Raw genomic sequence first — 21561 nt, forward strand, 5'->3', positions numbered from 1 at the left:
CCAGCGTGTTTTAGCGTACTCTTAACGTATGCAAAACTTACTCGTAACGTATTCGACGTACGCCAGCGTATTCGCCAAATTCCTCCTACGTCGGGCATACGCTGTCTATAACGCCAAGGTGTGACAGCGCCGAGCGGCAGCCTTTTTATAGGCTACGACACGTGTTCGTCAGCGATACGCTGCAGCGCGCTATGCGTAAGTTAGGCTATCGTAGGGCATAAGTTGTGTACGCCAGCAAAACGCTAAGCATTCGTTGGAATACGTTACTTATAAGTTAACGAAGCGTTCGATATAAGTTACTAATACGTTATGTATACGTCCAACTCGTTATGAATACGCTAAGTATACGCCCAGAGTTGAAAAAAAAAAATCAAAGTTCAGCGTATGCCGACGTTTTAGAGAAATTTTGATACGTCGGGCATACGCTGTCTAAAACGCCAAGGTGTGACAGCGCCTTAAAGCACATATTTTCGGTATTGTAATTTTTCTTTTTAAAAGAGAAAAACTTCAATTTATGTGTTGTAAAATAGGGGAAATTATTAACAACTGTTACTTCATGCAAGTGCATGTACTGGAATCACAATTTTATTCCAATATATGATTTCTAACTTAGAATTTTGGTGATGAATGGCTAATATAGCCCGTTGTGGGGTTCTCATATTTCTTTATTTCTAAATCAAATGAGGCCTTCTCAGCTAGTAAGCAATGGAAACGATGGATCCTTTTATGGAATTGTTCTGTATTTAATTACTTTCCCTTTCTGATAAGGTCTTCACAGTAATTAAAGTAAAAAAATGGTGATAAATTAATTCTAAGTATTGTAATTCTTATTGTACACAAGATCATGTGATACTTTCTTGTGGTTTTGTGAATATCGCATGATTACCTTCCTCTAATAATTTTTTTTTGTTTACATTTATAACCTATGAAGTCTTAAAATAGCATACCTGTCATCAGAACAATGATCTCTGAATAAAAGCAGTCCACACTTCATTTAATAATCAATTAATTTACTCATTATCTCACCCTCTCTAATCGCTTTAACCTTCTTCGATTGATTCTTTTAAAACTTAATGCCATGGTAGGCCTGCATCCAGTTTAATGTGAACATTCCGAAAAGGACATTCACCATATTAGTATGTGAGTGAGGTAACGCCTTTGGTAGAGCAAAGTTCAGTGATTGGTCACGATAGTTCACTCACCTAGCTGCTTGATTGGTCCCATATACCCCAGATGACCTTTGACCTATTGATTTATGGATTTGTGATTGGTCAGGATGAATGGACTAGCCCATTGGGTGTCATAAGACACAGATTGCAAATGAAGTGTAATAAAGATTAGACAAAGAAGAGATGAAGCAGAAATTATGACAGGTAATGTGTGTGTGAGAGAGAGCGCGAGAGGAAGAAACAAAAGTTTTCAAGAAAGGAAATATGAATCAAAATTTCATTCATTAAATTTTCTCAATGGTAACAATTTTTGCGCTAGATATAAAGACCTTGATTTGTGATAAGTGCTGTTATTAGTCTATTCCCAATAGTCATGGATTGGGTTTGGATGATTGGATAAAATCTAGGGTGATTGGAGTTTAACTTCTGTTAAAACTTAAAAAAAGTAGATGATAAATTAATATTAGGATTGTATGAATGGAATGGACAAACAGGAAGTATTGCAAAATTGAATCCAGATGATGTCAGTAAAAGAATAGGAAAAGGGAAATTTTGGTAGAAATAAGAGATGGGTTGTCTGAGAAAGACAGATAGTAATATCTCATTGTTAATGGTCTTTCTGCTTTTATACAGTGAATGAATACAAAAAGGTCATACACCTGTTTGAAACTATGACCTGATATGTTGCAATGAAGCCATATGTATTCTTTGTACTTGGACATCATACTAATTTGTATGCATATTTAGAGATTTTCTTTTAAAAGCTGACAAGAAACTTCATGGAAAGATGGGCCGGAATGCTAATTATGAACAATGAAATGGGTACCAATAAACGTAATTGATTAATAAAGAAAATAAGATACCACAGTGACATCTTGATGTAGACATTTATGTCATGTCTAAGGATTTTGTGTTATGACGCCATACAGTATATTTCCTTTAAAAAAAATTAAAGGCAAATGAGACCATCACTTACTCGTAGGACCTGGCTATATAAACATATTCTCCTGTAGATGACTAGAACACACTTGTCTAGATTGGGTGGTCCTTTTCAGGACCAACACTTGCCCAAGAAAGATAACTGGGGGCCGTTTCATAAAGCTGTTCGTAAGTTAAGAGCGACTTTAAGAACGACTGGTGATCCTTTCTTATGCGCTAAACCACAGCCTATGAATATACATTTACCACAAGTAAGGATCACCAATCGTTCTTAAAGTCGCTCTTAACTTACGAACAGCTTTAAGAAAGATACCTGGTTTACCGTGAAACCTACTACACTAGGACCTACAGTACATACCTGATTGGGCAACCTCATAAACCTCTGGTATTCATGCTATTCAGGGGGCCTGTTTCATAAAGACTTAAAAACTATTGCAACTTTGCCATTATTGTAACTTCCATAGAATCATTGGTTGTGATTGGCTGCTGAGCCTGGTTACCATGGTAATCACAAGAATGGCAAAGTTATAGTAGTTGCATATTCTTTATGAAACAGGCCATCAGATTGGACAGCTGGTTGATTTTCAAACTTGATGCGATCGGTCCATGATGCGATTTTCTTCTAAAGTCGGTTCATGATCAGGTCATGTTCCCAAGTTTGAACTGCGGGGCATTTTGTTTTTCCATTTACATTTTTTACAATATGATTATACAATTAAGCCCAAATGTGTATAATGGTACCAGGGGGGGGTCCTGGATATGATTAAGGATTGGGATTATGATTTAACAGCAGATTCTTGCTTACATCATATTGCCAGTATTATATCTTTTGTAATTGAAATATTGAATTATGTCAAATGTTGTACATAACTCTTATAATTCTCATTTTATTTGGTTTGGATGAAATGCAGTGGAATCAATAGATATTCTTATTTTAAAATAAATAGAGGAAGGGAAGGAAGAGATATTTCTGTAGGGCAGCCTGCTCAAAAGTCAACCACTTGCAGATGTAGGGATTTGAAGGAATAAACATTTGTAAAATGGGCCAGTTGAGTTGAACTGTAGAAATACCTAAAATGCATTCCACGAAGCTTCACGTTACATCTAATAATGTACATGATGACAGCTTTCAAATGTTGGTAGACTCAAGTTTCCATATTCAACAAGCCTAACCTTGAAATTTTTCTTCCAAATATATCCCAAATTTTCTCTACTTTAAAGATGTAAACACAAATATTACTTTTTTGCTTAATCATTTCGATATGTGTTTAAAAAGATTGTAATAACATTTATCAAAATGAATGAATTGAATAGATGTATACAGAAGATGCATGCTAGTGAAGAAAGGTGTTTGGTAAACACAGGATTGAAAAAGTAACCTTTCTTTTTACCTATGACATTTGAGTATATTTCTTTAACTGAAACATATTTTACTACATTTGAAATACGAATAATTGTTATGTTTATATTATTGGCTATTATTTTTTAATAAAGACTGTATTTTTTTCAGAAATTATAAAATTGATTTCATATTGTCAAATTCTTATATTAACAGAGATCTACCTTGTCTATTATCACTTACATGTTGTATTTTCCTCTTTTCACATTTGCAGTTAGAGGAGTTAGTCACAAGCTGGAATACAAGACACAAACCTATAGGTAAGAACAAATTTAATTGTATTTCCTAAGTTGATTGATTAAAGAAAAACAGTTTGTAGTAATCGCTCGATTCAAATGACATCTCATATCCAAATTTAAGGTATTTATTTATTTATTAGAACATATTTAATCAGGTACAAAAGATCAGTATAAAACTGTTTTTCATCAATGACCTGATGAAAACATAAAGAACAGCATAAATCATCACATCATACATGAAAATAAAGTCAAAATCTATATCAAAGATAACAATACTTAGTAACATAGATAAACAAATATTGTTACTTAAATGATAACATGAATCAAACTAAAATATTTTAAATTATTAAAAGGGAACAGTAACTAATTTTAAAACTACTAATTGTATAATTTATTCGCTGATAAAAACAATGAACAATGAAATAATTCTGGCACAATAGAAAATCGAGTGAAAAAATGGCAATCAGTTATAAATGTATGTCTAACTATAAGATATCAAAGGGTTAAGATCATTACAAATAAAAGCAATGTAACATCAATGTTAAAGAGGAATAGGGGAATTGTATGTAACAGCATTATCATCTGAACAATTTGCATACACCATTCATGAATGTTGTGCGTTGCTTGGCCCTCACAAGCATCTCTTAACCTCATAAAGTTGATAATCAATGATACCGTTCACCATAGTTTTCATCTGCCTTTACCTTGTACATTTGAAAGTGGTTTCAAAATAAAGCCTTAAAGATAAATACCAGTTGTGGCAATGATCTCAAAATGAGTTCGAACAGAATCCAATGAAATTACCACCAAAGTATTTGTATGTATAAATAAAATATGTGCCAAATAGCTCTGGAAGAAAATGCGTAATAGCTGAGAAATGAGCAAAATAAGCACAGAATTTTCCATAAAATTTTGGGCATTTTTCGAGAAATATTAATACACTGTCCAACATATGCTTTTCTGAATTACTGAACAACAGAATTATTGATTTTGAGTTAAGATTTCATGATTTTTACAAAGATAATTTCACATTATTGTACCAGATCTAGATGTATGATAATATTTTTATAATTAACCTTTATTTAAAAGACTTTCTCATGAAATAATTAATTGCTGCAACTATTGTCTCTTACCTTTAACATATAATTCCTTGTATTTCTATTCCTAGGTGTCATCTTTTCACGTGAACTTTGGCAGGAACACAGAAAGTATTACAACACATACAACGAAATCAGGAAGTAAGTATATGATCATGTTTTATGTACCCAATTATCTCTCGCTTTATGATTCAATAAGAATGACTGAATTATAATGATTGTTCGGAAGAGAATAGTTTTGGTGAGAAATAAAAGCTAAGTAGTTGATTGCATGGAATTCCATGTACAGGATTGTAATAGATATATCATAAGAATTAATAGGGCATCTCAAACCTGGTAAATCACAAAATATATATTTTTTTACATTTAGATTAAAATTTATTTGTTTATTGATTTATTGTTATTTTTCCTTTGGGATAGGGTGAAAGGGGATGAAAATGCGTCTTATGTTGTTTTATATTTATTTTAAAATAATTTCATTAGCTTTTATCCCTGACCAATATTTTTAATCTTTCACTTTTTTAATATTTTTCATGCTTTATTGTTGAGGATTGCAGATTTTGAAGTGTGCACTAAGCAAACCACCTGATTTTACTTGCAAATCTGTTTTGCTTCATCGAAAAACATGTCCAAGTTCAACAGCCTCTTGAGCAAGTTCTGACCATGACTTCTCTATGGGGATAAATATAATCGAAAATTTCCAACAATAATCTTCAGGGTTATCTTTGACTAAAAATCTTTGCTAGACTCCAGATAAAAATTTCAAACGTAAGCAAAATTTGCATCAACAGCAGGCTTGGTTTTAAATAATTTTTATTCAAAGATAAGTTGAAGTTCAATATCCTCTCGAACAAACTCTGACCATGACGACTTTTTGGTGGACAAATATTGTTGAAAGTACCCAGTATATTCTTCAGGGTTGACTTTGGTTGTTAGTATTAGTTTATTTTGGCATTTTTACTAGGTCAAATACAATACTGTAGGAACAACAAAGTTATAACAATATAGAAAAAAAATGAAGGATATTTCACCATACATGTACATATCCAAGTTGCAAAGGAAAGGACAAAGTAAAACTGTAGTTGATATGATTTTTGCCCTGACCTGGACATGTTAATAACATTTACAGAAATCAATTAAAAAAAAATATTCACTTTATACGAATATCAAAAGAAATGATTTAAATAGCATCATCTAAAATTGGAATGAAAGAATGATATGGAATTCTACAATGTAATTTGGAAAAAATTGATATATTATTTATTTTGACATAGAATATTGATGATTTGCAATTAAGCAAAATTAGACTGTGCAATTCTAACTGCTTCTTATGACGTAACTTTGACATGAAAAGAAAGAGAAAAGTTCTGTACTCAAGAATGTTCCAGTCCATTCTTCCAGGCCATTGACCTGTGTGGATAACAAGCTTCATTCTTGTACCATGGACCCTACATGCTTGTACTAGCACTGGATGATGTTGAGTGGTTTTAGATGATGTAGCAATGACTTTAATTGTGGCTGTGATATAGCGGCCCTCTAGGGGGAGCTATTAGTCATGATATTTCAACACCCTTAATACCAGCCAATGACATTTACATTTATTGGTAATTTGTGAGATTAGGATTTAATGATTACAAGAAATTGAATTGGTTCAAATTTTCTTTCAGGTGTAGTGGCAAGAAATTGATGCTTTCGAGCTTTGCCTTACGACGATGTGACTTCAACTTAATTATATGTTTGAAATTTTGTAATCATTAATTATTATTCTATTCTAGTAAACCTACATTGTTAATGATTTTGGTACTAATAAATAGCTGGATTTATAAAGCGCTTTTTGCCAGAGGATCCAAAGTGCTGCTATTATTACCCCGGGTTTAGCTCGAGCTACCATCACCAGTGCTCATTGCATGCAAGGAATTACTCCTGCCGGGTACCCATTCACCTCACTTGGGTCGAGTGCAGCATAGTGTGGATAAATTTCTTGCTGAAGGAAAACAAGCCATTGCTAGGATACGACCCTCTGTTTCAAAGGCGAGAGTCAGAACCACTAGACCACGACGCACCCACTACAACCTGATTACAAATATGATAACATGATAAGTCTGCAAGCACAGACTCATATTTGACACTTTAACCAATAAACAGGTCTAGAGTGGAGACTAGATGTCAAATACTCTGTGTCAAATAGCCAGTCACAGAACATAGTGAATCTAGTCTCGCTACTTCAGACTTTGCATTATTCTCTATAGGAATTGCAAAAACCAAGGGTCTTTGCCTGCAGGCTAACATATGACAGTATCTGCACACAGACCAATAAGGAGTTTTTGATTGACAGAGAATATAACTTTAAATCAAATGATGTAGAGAACCAGCCTCCAATATTGAAGTGCTTCACATAAATGTGTCTCACATTTCTGTTTCTGTCAGCTAAAGTAGATAGAATTTAAAATTTGTTCCTTTTCAGTTATTAAAATATAATTAAACAGTTGAAAGCTTGTGTAAATGAACTCGTCATGCATCATTTTCATCTTCCTTAGGGAGTTGATTATTTCAGTAATTTGCATCTTTTCATTTCAAAGCCCAACCTTGTTATCTCTCCATATTGTAATTAAAACATTTAAACTTCAACCTGAATAAAGTTGAAGCATCATTCATCAATCAACATCAGTTCTATAAATGACATTTAAAGACAGAAATTGATGGAGACCATCATATTAGAAAAGCTCAATGTACCCCAGGGATTGTAGAGTATGTACAATGGTTATCACCTTACATTCTTTGTCTAGCCCTCTATGACCATGATCATCCATCATTTATATAGGTGTTTTCAGACCGCCTTGATCACTGTAGCACCCGTTAAATTATGAGAACTTGTTCAGCCTAGAAAATAAATAATTATTTTCTGCATTCAAACTGACCCGAAGAAGGCCCTTTAGGGATAAGTTCTCGAACTTACATGTACGAGCATGCGCAGTATGGTCTAATAATCAGGCAGGGTGTGAGATTCAAAATCGCTTGTTCAGCAGCCACCCATGGCGCCTGTGCCCAACTACATGCTAGACTAAGAAAGTTCTTGTAATTTGCTTTCACACTGCCAAAAAACCTGCAACCTAGGAAAAAATCCTCACGAACACGAAAGTTCTCGTAATTGTGACAAGTTCCTACTTTTTAGCAAGTTTTTTTCTTTTGAGGATGTTACGCGTAATATTTTCTGATCTGGGTAGATCAGGACAATTTTCCTGATCAGAAAATACCTGAAACTGATGAACTTCTAAGGCAGTCTGAAACCACCTATTGACTTGTCTGCATCTCTTCCACCATCTCATTACACAAAGCCTAGTAATTGATCTTATGTCTGATTTTACAATCAATTGAACAATGTGGTTGATCCATTGATGCAATGAATAAAATGTAATGTCATCACTGCGAGCCTAACATTTCTGGGCCCTTGCACCCCTTATGCAGAATTTGTAGAAGAGGGGTCCAGGCTGTGCCCAGCTGAAAACAAGCAAATAACATAAACAAAAACAAAAATACTAAAAACAAATAAAAACAAAGATAAAAAAAAACGCTCGGCACAATGCATACAAACACCTTGTCATAATTATATGTGACATCTGAACAGACAAACAGTTAGATATGCAGACTATAGTTTATTCTTACCCCAAAAATTGTTATAGTAAAGTCATACAATCTTGCAATTCTAGTTTGAAATCATGCTCAAATTGTACTTGGTTCATGGTGTTGTATATTTTGTAGTGGGTTATTTGATTTAAATGTTTCTTTAGTCTTTATTTTTGTTTAGACTTAATTATTAGTATAGGTTCAATGACTGATGAGCTATTTAATGTGTCACGCGATGGAGATATTAGCATCATGCCATCATATACATCAAGATCATTTATACTGAGACCTAACTGATATTTTTCACGATGGTCACATTATTCATTCTCAGAAATCAATGTGTTATGAAGATCATTAGTATCCTTGGCTAAGATTAAGATTTTAAGATGAACGATTATACATCTACTGCTTCTATCACCGCCACTCACTTCTACTGTAATATGTACCCCTTGACAACCATAGCCAAGAAGCAACAATTCATGTTGTGAACCATGCCTTTGTGTTTCACTGAATTAATTTTAAGCCAGTTACATTCATCCCTCATCCTTATGATCCAGTCTTCATCTGCAAAGAAAGCATCTCATTTTAATTTCCGAAACCTTTTCTCAGAAAACCAAAGTCAAAGACAAAGGAGACAGCACAGACATCTCATCTTGTTTTTCAATAGTTATGGGAGTGTGGCTGCTCTCAGGGGTACAAATGACCGATCTCATAATGAACCAAATGACTTGAGGGGGGTATGGGCTTCTAGTGCCTGATGATGGATCACTTTGTTTTCAGCTCTGGCAAAGAACAAAGCAATATCTACTCAAATTATCCAATTAGGACTAACTAAACCAATTTGATGAGCAGTCAAATGAAATAAAGATGAACGACATAAAAATGAATACGGACTTCGTTGCAATCCTGCACACTTCATCTTCCGAAACTCCAAGTTTGTCGGTAAGGTGGCCTTGATGTCTCTTCTTTAAACTTGGGAAGAATGAAGAGCATCTAGAAGGTGAACTTGTTTTGTGTTAAAACCGTGTCAAGGAATTCAGGGTAATTTGATCTAGAGGGGCGCGGTGGTTGGTGGTTGGTACTTGTAGGGGCTTTATAGCTTTCGGCATTGACATAAGAATTTATGATAGTCTTTCATTCCTCTGTAAGGTTGGGAGGTATTTTACTTCAAGCGATGAAAAGTTTAGAAGGATTTATGAAATGATTTACCAGTGGCACGATTGATAAAGATATGCAATTTGAAATTTTGGTTTTGCAAAATGACTTGGTAGATTGTTGCTCTACTTTCCCTTGTTTTCATTAGAATATTTGAATAAAAACAAAACAAACTTGCATTGTATGGTTTATGTTTATGATAGAATTATCAACCGGAAAGCATATCTAGGTTAATTCATGATCATTATTTATCAAAATTTATAATATTTCACATCTTCATCCTAATTTAATTCATTCCCTAAAAAAATTAGTATTGATTGGACTAGGATGTCACCAATATTTTTTATAAGGGAAAACAAGTAAAATTTTATGTTCATATTTGTAAGCAAGAGAGGTTATCATAACTAAGCATACTAGTTTTAAGAAAGGCCGTAGGGGAGGGGGGGGGGGCTTGGGATGGATATTTTTTTACCAATATTTAAAGCTACTCCATCTTGCATGATTTACACCTGTGGCTCAGCACCTTTCATCACATTCCCTCACTGGAGGCTTATACAAACTTGACTTTCTAACTTCATGTTCTTTTAAGCTCCGCTCTCTTTCTTTCCCGTTTCCGATGCTTATGAGCTTCACTCGGGGCTTGTTTTGATGTGAAACACTTTCGGAAGCCCCGTCAACCAGAATAGAACAATTTTTCAACAGCATTCCATGAAGCAGGAAACTTCCTGACATTCTCTTTGTGTAGAAATATTTCTTATATAATTTGGAGTCAGAAGAGCTTTATTTGTATACTGTTTAATATATAGGCTTAATGCCCTTTTAATCCTTAGGCACATACAATTTTAACACCTTTTGGCTGTGCTTAGACAATAGATAAGTTCATGAATGCCATGCCTTGATTAGATATGATTATAGATAATGAAATTTCACTATGAAGATTGTCATTGAATTCACCTGCTGCATTTTATTTCCCATTGTATTAAATTCTTGGACTTTCTCACCACAGGATTAGTCTGCTGGGCAAACCCTTCATTCGAGTCAAGGGTCTGAATGTGCAGCCTACTCATGCCTTGTTTACTGAAAGCTCTCAAGTTTTGTATGTGCTAGTCTTTGTGTGGAGGCACACTTGTTGATCGAAGTTCCAATCAGGGTCTGTGCCTGCAGACTACTACAGGATATTCAACCAATCCACCTGGATAAAGAGTGGCAAAAGTAGATAAAATAACCATGCTGAGTTACAGGTGCTGGTTTCAACCCCCCCCCCCCCAAAAAAAAAGTTCTTTGCTGAAAGCCGGTCAATGAACCTCCTGGTATATGTATCGTTATCATCCAAAACAAATTAAGAGTTGATTCATTCTGTCCCTTTTCCTGAACATTTATTATGAAAATATTGAAGTAGGTCATTGAAGAACATCAAGCACATATTTCCTGTCAAGTTCAGGATCATTATCCATCATAAATCTCTCCAATGCATCCACTTACAGAGGGAGGATCCATTAACTAGGTTGAGAGAAATATAACCTTGGAGTAATATAGAGTCTTGAAGTTGTCCTATCATGTTTGTTTTGATCCATAAATTGCTCATGAAGTTTACTTGATCGATGACCTTTTTGCCGATCTTTTGTTCACTCCAATGAAAAGTTAACCTGCGAGGAATGATATTGGCCATTTGTGTCTTGCTCCTTTCTCAACATGAGCTATTTGGAAATTATTCAATTAGTGATGAAGTGACACTAGATAATGTCATTATTTTCTTGAAGAAGACTTCTTGAAAGGAGGGATTTATTAGCATCTATGGCATTAGACATGCCTCTATTATCAGACAGTTATATTTAATGTCTTTTTTTCTTGGGATTGTCCCATATGGATGTTGATGTATTCATTTTTACTGGTCTGCTCTGGAAAATGCCCATAATCATCAATCTGTTCTGACCTCAATATTGATTATTTTGCCTTTCACACCTGCCTTAGGTAGATAAATTTTCGTAGGTTTTATTTCCTCTCGTTTGGCATCAAAATTAAGGAGGAGGATTGATAAATCAAATTCTGCAGAAAAAAAGATCACGAAGTGTAGTTGATTGATGGTGAATAGCACTGATCTTTTATACTCAACTTCTGAATTATGAGCCATCGATGCTGTATTGCTGAAACGTGATCATGTTGGTATATTTTATGGAATAATTTTTGAGTAAATAAAAGATACATCACTATGAACAATAGGCAATTAAATATATTTGAAATCATGCACTGTGGGGTCTAAAACAATATTACAGGAGTATACAACTGGTGACTGTTTCAGGATCCAACATAATTTGTGCCCTTTTCATGTGGCATACCTTGAGAGGAGGAAAGAATTTTTTTTTTGGGGGGAGGGGGGGGGGTAGCCAAAACAAGATTATTACCCCTCCCCCCCAAAAAAAGGAAAGGAAAGAAAAAAAACTTGGAAAATTCATGTAATATACAAGAATCAACCAGCAATAGCAGTCAAAAGAGGATGCGATTTTCAGTGCTTGCCCCATTGCACTATTGAGACACTGTTCTCATTATACTTTATAAATTTTAGTTTACTGGAAACCGGTTCAGGAAACTAGTTGGAAGATCACTTTGCTAGCGTTCCCATTTGATCTGCCGTAAAGTAGTCTTTTCGTTATGGGAACGGTCTCAGTGGGGTTGACATGTTTCACGGGAAAATTCGAAATGGCAGTGTAGACATTCTCAATACATTGTGTGAAGTTGCACGCCCAAAATGTGCAAAGATCGCTTCCCAAAGAACGGATGTGTCCTCACGCTAAAACAAGTTTAACGAGGCAAGGCGATCTTGAAAACTACATCGTGAGCTGGTTTTCCAAACTGGTTTGGAAGATTGCTTCAAAGACCGCTTCCACCGTTCTCACTACGTGTCAAGCTAGTTTCCACTAAACTAGTTTCCAGTAAGCTAGTTTTAGGAATGTAATGAGAACAACCTCTAAGTGATCTTCAAAACTACATCTCTAGGTGGTTTTCTAAACCGGTACGTTTGGAAGATCTTTTCCAAGACCACTTCGACCGTTCTCATTACACGTTAAACTAGTTTCCACTAAGCTAGTTTTATAACGTTAGTGAGAACGGTGTCCTAGATACCCCACTGTCTGATGCTACTGATTGGGAAAAAGAGACGGAGACTGGATTTATTTTATATTTGGGTTGAGCCGCAAGTGGAAATCATTCATTACTGGTGGGAAGGAATTTGGAATCAATATCTGATCGGCATGACTGGCAAAATTTATGGTCGAATCTGAACATTTGTTAAAAAAGAAGACTTTGACATTAACCTGCCTTTATTTTGAACTAAAACAGTGATATTTGACTGGGAAAAACAGAGGTAATACCCTTGAAAATGAGTGATAAGAATACATGTAGGCTACACTCTAAATCATGATTTACCATGCTTTAGCTTTACCTCATTTAGGTCTTAACTTGTAAATGAAATGAAAGAAAAAAGGTTTTTACAATGATTGAGTGTGATATTCGGTTGTGTCTCTAGACTAGGAATTGATTTGGTCTTAAAGTGATCATTATACTTGGCCAAATTAAGTTCAGTTTTCTTGAATTCTCAGAGAGAGAAGTGATGCACGGAAGTCTGTGCAGTAACGGACAACAAAGACACTCAATGCGCAAGAACCTGACAAGGTATTTAATTTAGAACATTGATTAAAAAAGGAAGAAAAAGAAGTAAAGCCTGCCAACCCCTCCCCTTTGCCTTCTCCTTCACCTTTCCCTTCCCTGTCATGGAAGCATGCATGGGTAGTATATTTCCCTATACTTTATCACATTGATATTTGACTGAAGTTGGGCATTTGCTGTAAGGGGAGGGGGGTTAGCTACATGTATAAGCTATACTAGTATAATGATATTAGAGCAATGGATCTTAGGATTTGATCAGTGACGATTCCATCCATACATCATAACAGGAAACCAAACTGTCCCATCTTAGTGGGGTGCGATGACAGGGTTATCTCAGGAAAAGGGGCTGCCGTCCATACCATTACATCCTTGGTGTGCAGATCAGATTGAAGCCATTTTACATTTTAAACCCTGATCAGTCTTTTTTTTAACGATCCACTGAATTTGTCCAGTGATAGTCGGTGACCTGTCTGTTGGCTCAGTTGGTAGAGCATCCGTCTCACAACCGGGAGGTCGGGGTTCAAACCTCGGCTGCGTCAGACCAAAAGGACGTTAAAAGATGGGAGTTGCTGCTACCCTGTTTGGCGTTCAACGATTAAAGGGATAGAGCCTCGTCGATCTGGCGCTGCACAGTGGCTGCCGGGCCCACGATCAATTGGGCAAAGCAAATTTTCGGATTATTTTATTTCATGTCTATTTTGAACAATAAATTATGGATAGTCACTATATTGAATGATCCACTTGAGCATGTCCCAAGATTGTTGATATGTAATTGCATTGACTGATTCTTTGAACTTATCCAGGCTCCCGTTGCATAAAAGTTACCATTATGATAACTTTGCCATCCAATGGTAACTTACATGGAATCCTTGATTCTGATTGGTTGTTGATGAGTGTAACCATGGTAGTTACCATAATAGTTACTTTTATGCAATGGGGCCCAGATATAGTATTTTTACGCTGATGGGTTACTGAACTTTATATCCAGAGGATGCGTCATACTGGAGTCAAGTCTTCCAGCTTAGTTTTATCCATACACATTTGTTTTGGCCCTTGATAAAAAAAAATGTTCCCCAAAGCATGGAGGTAGATACCTAAAGGTGAAGATTGCTTGTGTTCATGATTTAAACCAGGGGCTGTTTCATAAAGCTGTTCAGAAGTTACAAGCAACTTTCTTTTTCTGTTTCTGGTAACTCCCTTTAGGAACTCAGCAGGACAGCATTTTGCTGGTAAACGCCAAGCACCAATTAGTACCTAGGAAACATTTTATGTCTAGGTTAATCAGTCATAATGGCTTCACGAACACACTGGTGATGCTTGTAAGTTGCTTGTAACTTACAAACAGCTTTTATGAAATACCCACCAGAACTTCTCTACAGCTGGAGGAAATCCAGAAATCCGTAGGGTGAGCTGCATTGGAAAGGTTCAGAGGTTTGGTTGTAAGATCGCTTGGAGCATTCACCCTAAATTTACTATAACACTGGACCAGTTCCCACTGGATCAATCCAGAAAGAAGCAGATTTACTACTGGCTTGCAGTTTATGTTGTATCATTTTGTTCATATCTGCCCTTGTAGAGGGCATTTCCTCTGAAAACTGTATCAGTCAATGCCCTTCTGGCACTCACCAGAAACTTTGATAGTGTTTTATCTTTAAAAAAAATCGAATAAGTGAATGGACTGATACAGTTTTCAGAGGCAGTGCCCTTTTGAATGGTTTTAACCTAACATGTTGGCTCAGTGGTAGAGTGATTCCTTGTTAACGGGTGGTCGTGGGTTTTTATGGAATTCTTTTTCAAAGGATATTATACAATGTAATTCAATACAAAATTTCAAAGGAAAACTGAAAAAATATCTTCTGGATTCATATTAGATTATCGTTTTTTTTTCCACAAAGTTATGTAACTCAGAACTTAATATGTAAATGTGTTTGTTAATTTCTCTTTGTATATATGTTTAATCGTTTTATGATTTCTGTGTACAGTGTATACTGATTCATTAATTTTTATTTTTATTTATTTTTATTTTTATTTTTGTTTATTTTTTATTCATTGTATTATGTATTGTTTATTTCTTTATTTTATCATATTTTTATTCATAAAATGTACTTATGAAAGGGGCCTTCACCCTACAAGCTCTGCTTTTTAGTTGGTCTCCTTCTCTTTCGATTTCATAGCATTATTGTATTATAGAAATGATTTATGTATTATATTTTGTAAATATGTCTATTGAACTATCATTGTAAATGTAAAAAGATTGAAAGAGAAAATAAATGAATTGAATTGAATTGATTTGACAGTGAAAAATACAAGTTTTCTGTCAGCCCTATCCACTTTGAAAATGTTTCATTGTCAAAGTTTAAGACGTTTTTGAAATTTGAAATAAAGCCAATTCATCTTCCAGTTTTTGTTCAACTTTTCACATGCAAAGTCCAACCATGGTCCAACACAACCATTTCATTTCAAATAACCTGGACACCGTTCTCACTACCTTCCTAAAACTAGTTTACTGGAAAATAGTTTAGTGGAAACTAGATAAACATTGAGTGAGAACGGTTGAATCGATCTTCCAAACTAGTTCAGAAAACCACCTGGCGATGTAGTTTTTAAGATTGCTTTGCCTCGGTAAACTGGTTTTAGCGTTAAGTGAGGACACAACCGTTCTTCGGGAAGCGATCTTTGCACATTGTGAGCATGCTACTCCACACGACAGGTGTAGAATGCCTACACTGGGGTTGTGAATTTTGCGCGAAACGTGTCACCCGACTGAGAGGGTTTCCATAGCAACAAGATCGCTTTACGTGAAGTGATTTTGAAAACCACTTTCGTGTGATCAAGTGGGAACGCTAGCAAAGCGATCTTCCAAACTGGTTTCCTGAATCGGTTTCCAGTAAACTAGTTTTAGAAAGCGTAATGAGAACGGCCTCGTAGAGAATGAATCCTGTATGGAAACACATGATGTGTTCCAGATGTGGTATATATACAGTAATAATGTGATGGCAGCCCAAGTTCAAGCTAATAAACCGGAGCTAAAGACCTCACAATGCCAGGAGTAAATCCACCGAAAACAAATTATGAAATCACATGAAATAAACAAAACATGAGTTTGATGTATTTCTGTAGTCTCCCACCATGTTTCTGCATGATTGCTCTTTCAAGACCACCAGTCTACTCCAGCTCTTAAAAAATGATTTTCGCAAGGTTTTTGAAGGTAAGAGGCATCTTGGGAAGTGAAGTAAAATACAAAGTAATTGAAGAGATGTTATTTTCATAATGGCCAGTTCTGATGAAAACTGTTTCTCTTACATTGGAGAGATATAAATAAAGCATGATATAAAATACAATATTGGAGTTTCATATCAATATTTTATCCATCATGGTTTTCTATAAATTTATGGATCTGATTAAAGAAATGGTCATTTATATCTCTCTGCTCCAATTCAACCATTAGTTCAACTAATTTCATACCAGAGACCATATCAAGTTGGCCAAGGACACATATTTCTTATTAGTGCTCTGGTTCTAATTCTTGGATCATGTCCAAAAGATAGATGAAACTCATCATATTTAATGATGTTTGACCTGAATTTGAAGTTGTATGAAAAGAAATGGGTCAGATTTGCTAGTAAAAAGGTCTGGATTCTGTTGGTTGTGGAAAGTGTTTTTTTTTCCACAAAAGAATTGTTTCTCTTTTTCTTGGCTTCTTCAGATATGTATATGGAAGAAATTACTTGTACTTCTTTTTGTCCATTCATCTTTATACTTGATATTTGGGTTTTTCAAAGATTATTATGCATTGTTGATTTGCTAAGATTTTGCTGTTGAAATCACATTTCTTTCACTTTTTCCCCAGATTGTATTATTTACTTTTGATTATGACATGAGCAATCAAGTATTTGTCTGACTGATTTGACAAAATCTGGCCAAATGTCCTTAATATTCAATCGTTACAAAATACCCTGTCAACATTACACCATCAAATTATTTTTATTGTCGTTTAAGCCGAGGCATACATGTTACTGTACCTTGCTTTTTATAAGATAATTCAAAGCGCTTACCACAGGAAACAAAATTACAAAATCAATATAGAAAATGCTTTGTTCACACTAATTTTGATTGAATGTTTTTCCTGAGTTGAACCTGGTGTAAACACTATACAGTACACGAACCCTGGAAGAAGTAGTAGCATTCCTCATGTTACATAAATCTTGACCTAGATAGACCTCAAATGTTAAACAAAATATGCCATTGCATCTTTGCGGAAAATTCCATATCAAATTCGACATTAATCTCAGCTCATTTTGAGGGATACTCTGGCACCCGTTCAATGCTGTTTGCTTGAGGGTAAATCTCTCTGCATATTTCCATCTTTCTGAAACAATGAATTTTGACAGAACTGTCCGTCTTTTGTGGATTCTATCAAATTGGATGAAATTTGTGATTTTGAGATGAAGCAGATTGGCACATTTTAACATGACATACATTATACTTTATTTATTGAACGAAATTGTTGCACAAATTTGGTTATATTTCACAAATATTCATCAAATGTATCATTTTAAGTTTAAGGGGAGATGATGATGGGAAATGACTCAAAGAAGATATTTCAACAAGATTAAAAAAGGAAAGAAAAGTCAATAAATATGTGGAAGAAGCTTTGAGTAGTCAGAATACAAAGTATTATTTCTAATTTCATTTCTTTTTTTATTTATAGACAACAGTTTTCAGTTAACTTTTGTGTATTTGATTTTGTATGAAAGTCCTAATTACATGAATAAGGTTATCCATCATTCTAATTATCCCACTTCAAGATTAATCAATATATTTAAGTAGGCCTATGCCTGATAAAATATATAAAATACACTGACGTAGCAACACATGTGGCTTATTTCATAAACCATTGAAAATGTTGTTCTGCAGCCCTCCAGTCATGGCTGCCATAAGTTACAGTGCTCTGAAGTTGGACTCATCTGTAGTCTTGAGATTTTCTGATGGAATCATTTGCTGAATTGTTTTGCAGGTCGATGGAGATAGGCTTTGAATACTTCTCAAGAACCATGTCAACTTTGTTAGATGTAAATGTTTTTTATGATCTATATTAAGGTGATGAGATAGATGTATAAAATCCTTTCAAAGCCTTCCAATCAAACGGATGACCCTATTATTTTGGCATCTCCCGCATTTTAGGGGTGAAAAGGTGGCACAAAGAATTATTGGGTATGGCTCAGTGTTTGTAAAGATTTTGGGTTGGTTTGTTGACATCAAACTGTTATCCTTAGCCAGTCAGTTGCAATAAATATACCCTGATTATAGAGAGATGATTTAAAAAATGACATTTAGTAAAGGGATGATTTATAATAAGCGCTGCCCTATTGAAAGATTTGCTACAGTTTGATCCATGGATCAATCCAAATCTCTCTGTGTTTAGGCCTATCTAGGAAATTCAAAGATTTGGGAAAGTCAACTTGGATTTGATGTAGTAACTAGAAATTGTCGCATTCGGCATGAGAAAGAGGCTGTTCTCACTACATTCCTAAAACTAGTTTACTGGAAACTAGTTTAGTGGAAACTGATTTAACGCGTAGTAAGAACGGTCAAAGCGGTCTTGGAAGCAATCGTCCATACCAGTTTGGAAAACCACCTCGCGGCGTAGTTTTCAAGATCGCTTTGCCTCGTTAAACTGGTTTTAGCGTAAGTGGTGACAACCGTTCTTCTGGAAGCGATCTTCGCACATTTTGAGCTCCACACGACAGGTTTAGACTGCCTATGCTGCGATTTCAAATTTCGCGCGAAACGTGTCACCCCACTGAGAGCGTTTCCATAGCAACAAGAGCGCTTTACGTGAAGTGATTTTGAAAACCACTTTAGTGTTATCAAGTGGGAACGCTAGCAAAGCGATCTTCCAAAGTGGTTTCCTGAATCGGTTTCCAGTAAACTAGTTTTAGAAAGTGTAATGAGAACGGCCTCAAAGACACCCCTTCCCCAATATCTTTCAGACCAGTTGGATGTTTAGAGGAGAAACTATACCCATGACAAGTGCTGAAAATGCACCTTCTTTTAATATCTGGTCAGATTAAAATTTCAATAATTTGTTGTTGTTTTTTAGTATTTTTTCAATTTTTCACTGCCTGAAATTGGGGCCGAATTTGGATAATGTTCTCCATACAACCCAGACACACCATTGTAAAAACTTTTAACAAGAGATGATTTGATCTACATTCAAGTTCAAATTTATTTTTTGCAGTTAGGACAGACCTTCCACTCCCATTCCAAGCAGAATAAATCAATGGAGTCTATATCATATTGATAATGTACATTTTTGGAATGACGCATATGTGCAGAAGGCAAAATCTTTATTTCATTTGTAAAGGAAACATTGCAATAATGTTGATCTGTTTTGAAGCAGTGCCCAGCATCACATGTAGTTCAGGTTTCTTGACCTCTGAGAGGATGTCTTATGACATGGAATGGAACAAGGGCATGGGTCAAAGCGAAGGTTGACCATCCCTTGACCATTACAGCTCAGGACATTTACCCCCAGCAAGCCTTGCTTCTAATCAGGCCGATGACAGAATTATCTTTGACTGAAAATGAGCAGACTTGAGTATGTCTTACCACTGAAAAATATATGACAACACGATAACAAGTATATATATTATCAGGCTACAAACTAAAGACATAGTTGCTTGACCGAGATAAAAACTATCCATGAAATTGTTGAGAGTATGGGAGTACACGTTTTTGACCCAAATTTACAAAAATACAAGGTTGATTTGTTGATACTTTGTCTATACATTGATTTACGAAATTTTGAATTTGTCAAATAATTTGATTCATTAACTATACCATGGCTCATTGATTTTATTCCATTTTTACAAATAGTTTTATATTATCTGGTTATAGTAGCTTTTAGGAGAATTTGGACAAAATTTGAAGGGATTTAAGATAAATGTTGAGCAAAGTTATGATGTTTTGGAATGTAATTGAAATCACAGTACAGGTAAAGAATTAATCACTATTGTTAATGCAATTGATTTCTAATTTAGTGTAGTTTTTATGAATATTGGCAGTTGTAATCAGATTTCAGTAGCTTTTTATCCCTTCATTGTATTGTGAACAATATCAATATGGATTTGCATCTTTATAAAACTCCCTTATTTTTTTTAATTAATTCTGTACATGCAAATTTGCGAAGTGCTGCTTATGGAATATGAAAACATGTTGAAACTTTGAATAAAAAATTATTGGCAGTGATTATACTTGCAGAGATTCTTACGATTTTATTATTTCATGGTAGTAACCATTTTTCTTTCCCTTTTTCACTTTGTTGTATTTAATCTTTAGACTTACACATTATCTTCGCCAACACAACCAAGAGTTTATTGAACTATGCCAAGAGCTACGAGGTGCTGCAAGACATTCATTTGATTCACTCATTTTACTACCGGTAAGTTGAAAGGATGGAGATGATGGCGAGAAGGAGGAGGGGGTGGGATGATGAGGATGACAATGTTCCCAATTATAATCATGTGGAAGTGATATGGATAACAAAAAGACAGGAATGATGAGAATGATGCTGGTGATGAGGATAATGATTAATATGATGATGATGGTGGCGGTGGTATTGGTGATGATAAGGATGAGGATGACAATGTTCCCGATTATAATGGTGTGGTGGTGATATGGATAAATATAAAGACAGTAATGATGAGAATGTTATTGATGATGGTGGTGATGAGGATAATGATGGTGATGATGGTATGATGATGGTGGTGATTGTGGTGGTAGTAATGGTGGGAGTGGTATTGGAAGTGATGGCAGTGATGGTGGTGGTGCTTTTGTTGATGCAGTCAACATTTGAAACACTATTGCAACCTACATTTTATTGCTTCATCTCAATTCTTGAAGCTCTCAATCGAGATCAGCCCATGTACCATTTCGCACGTACATCATGCCTACTTTCAAGCATACTGGATCAAGTTCAACTCCACGACAAAACCATACCCAGACGCAATAAATCTTTGCGAATTGGCTAGTCGACATGGCAAGTTAATTGGGCAGATTTTGAGCGAGACTCGTAAAACCCTGTATGAATTGAGAACAGAGCACTCGGCATGCTATGCCGAAGTCTACTGACTTTATTATTCCCTATCCGTAAGACCCAATTTCAAGTGAACCTATAGGCCTACAACGCAATCTTATACTTGATGATATAATATAATTTCTCCCCAATTTTACTTATGTATGGTTTGTGCAAGTAGGTCTACAGTTGGACAAAG

General features: G+C 35.3%; 1 protein-coding gene across 1 annotated transcript in view; it reads left to right on the forward strand.

Moving 5' to 3' along the window:
* Positions 1–21008, forward strand: part of LOC121413582 — a 69616-nt gene extending 48608 nt beyond the window's left edge. The window contains exons 5-7 of the mRNA XM_041606448.1: positions 3722–3767; positions 4915–4984; positions 20627–21008. Coding sequence (XP_041462382.1) covers positions 3722–3767; positions 4915–4984; positions 20627–20738 — 228 coding nt within the window. The 3' untranslated portion in view covers positions 20739–21008. The remainder of the gene's footprint in view (positions 1–3721; positions 3768–4914; positions 4985–20626) is intronic.
* The last annotated feature ends 553 nt before the right edge of the window (positions 21009–21561 follow it).

Source organism: Lytechinus variegatus, chromosome 4, assembly GCF_018143015.1.
Source record: "Lytechinus variegatus isolate NC3 chromosome 4, Lvar_3.0, whole genome shotgun sequence".
Classification (NCBI taxonomy): Eukaryota; Metazoa; Echinodermata; class Echinoidea; order Temnopleuroida; family Toxopneustidae; genus Lytechinus; species Lytechinus variegatus.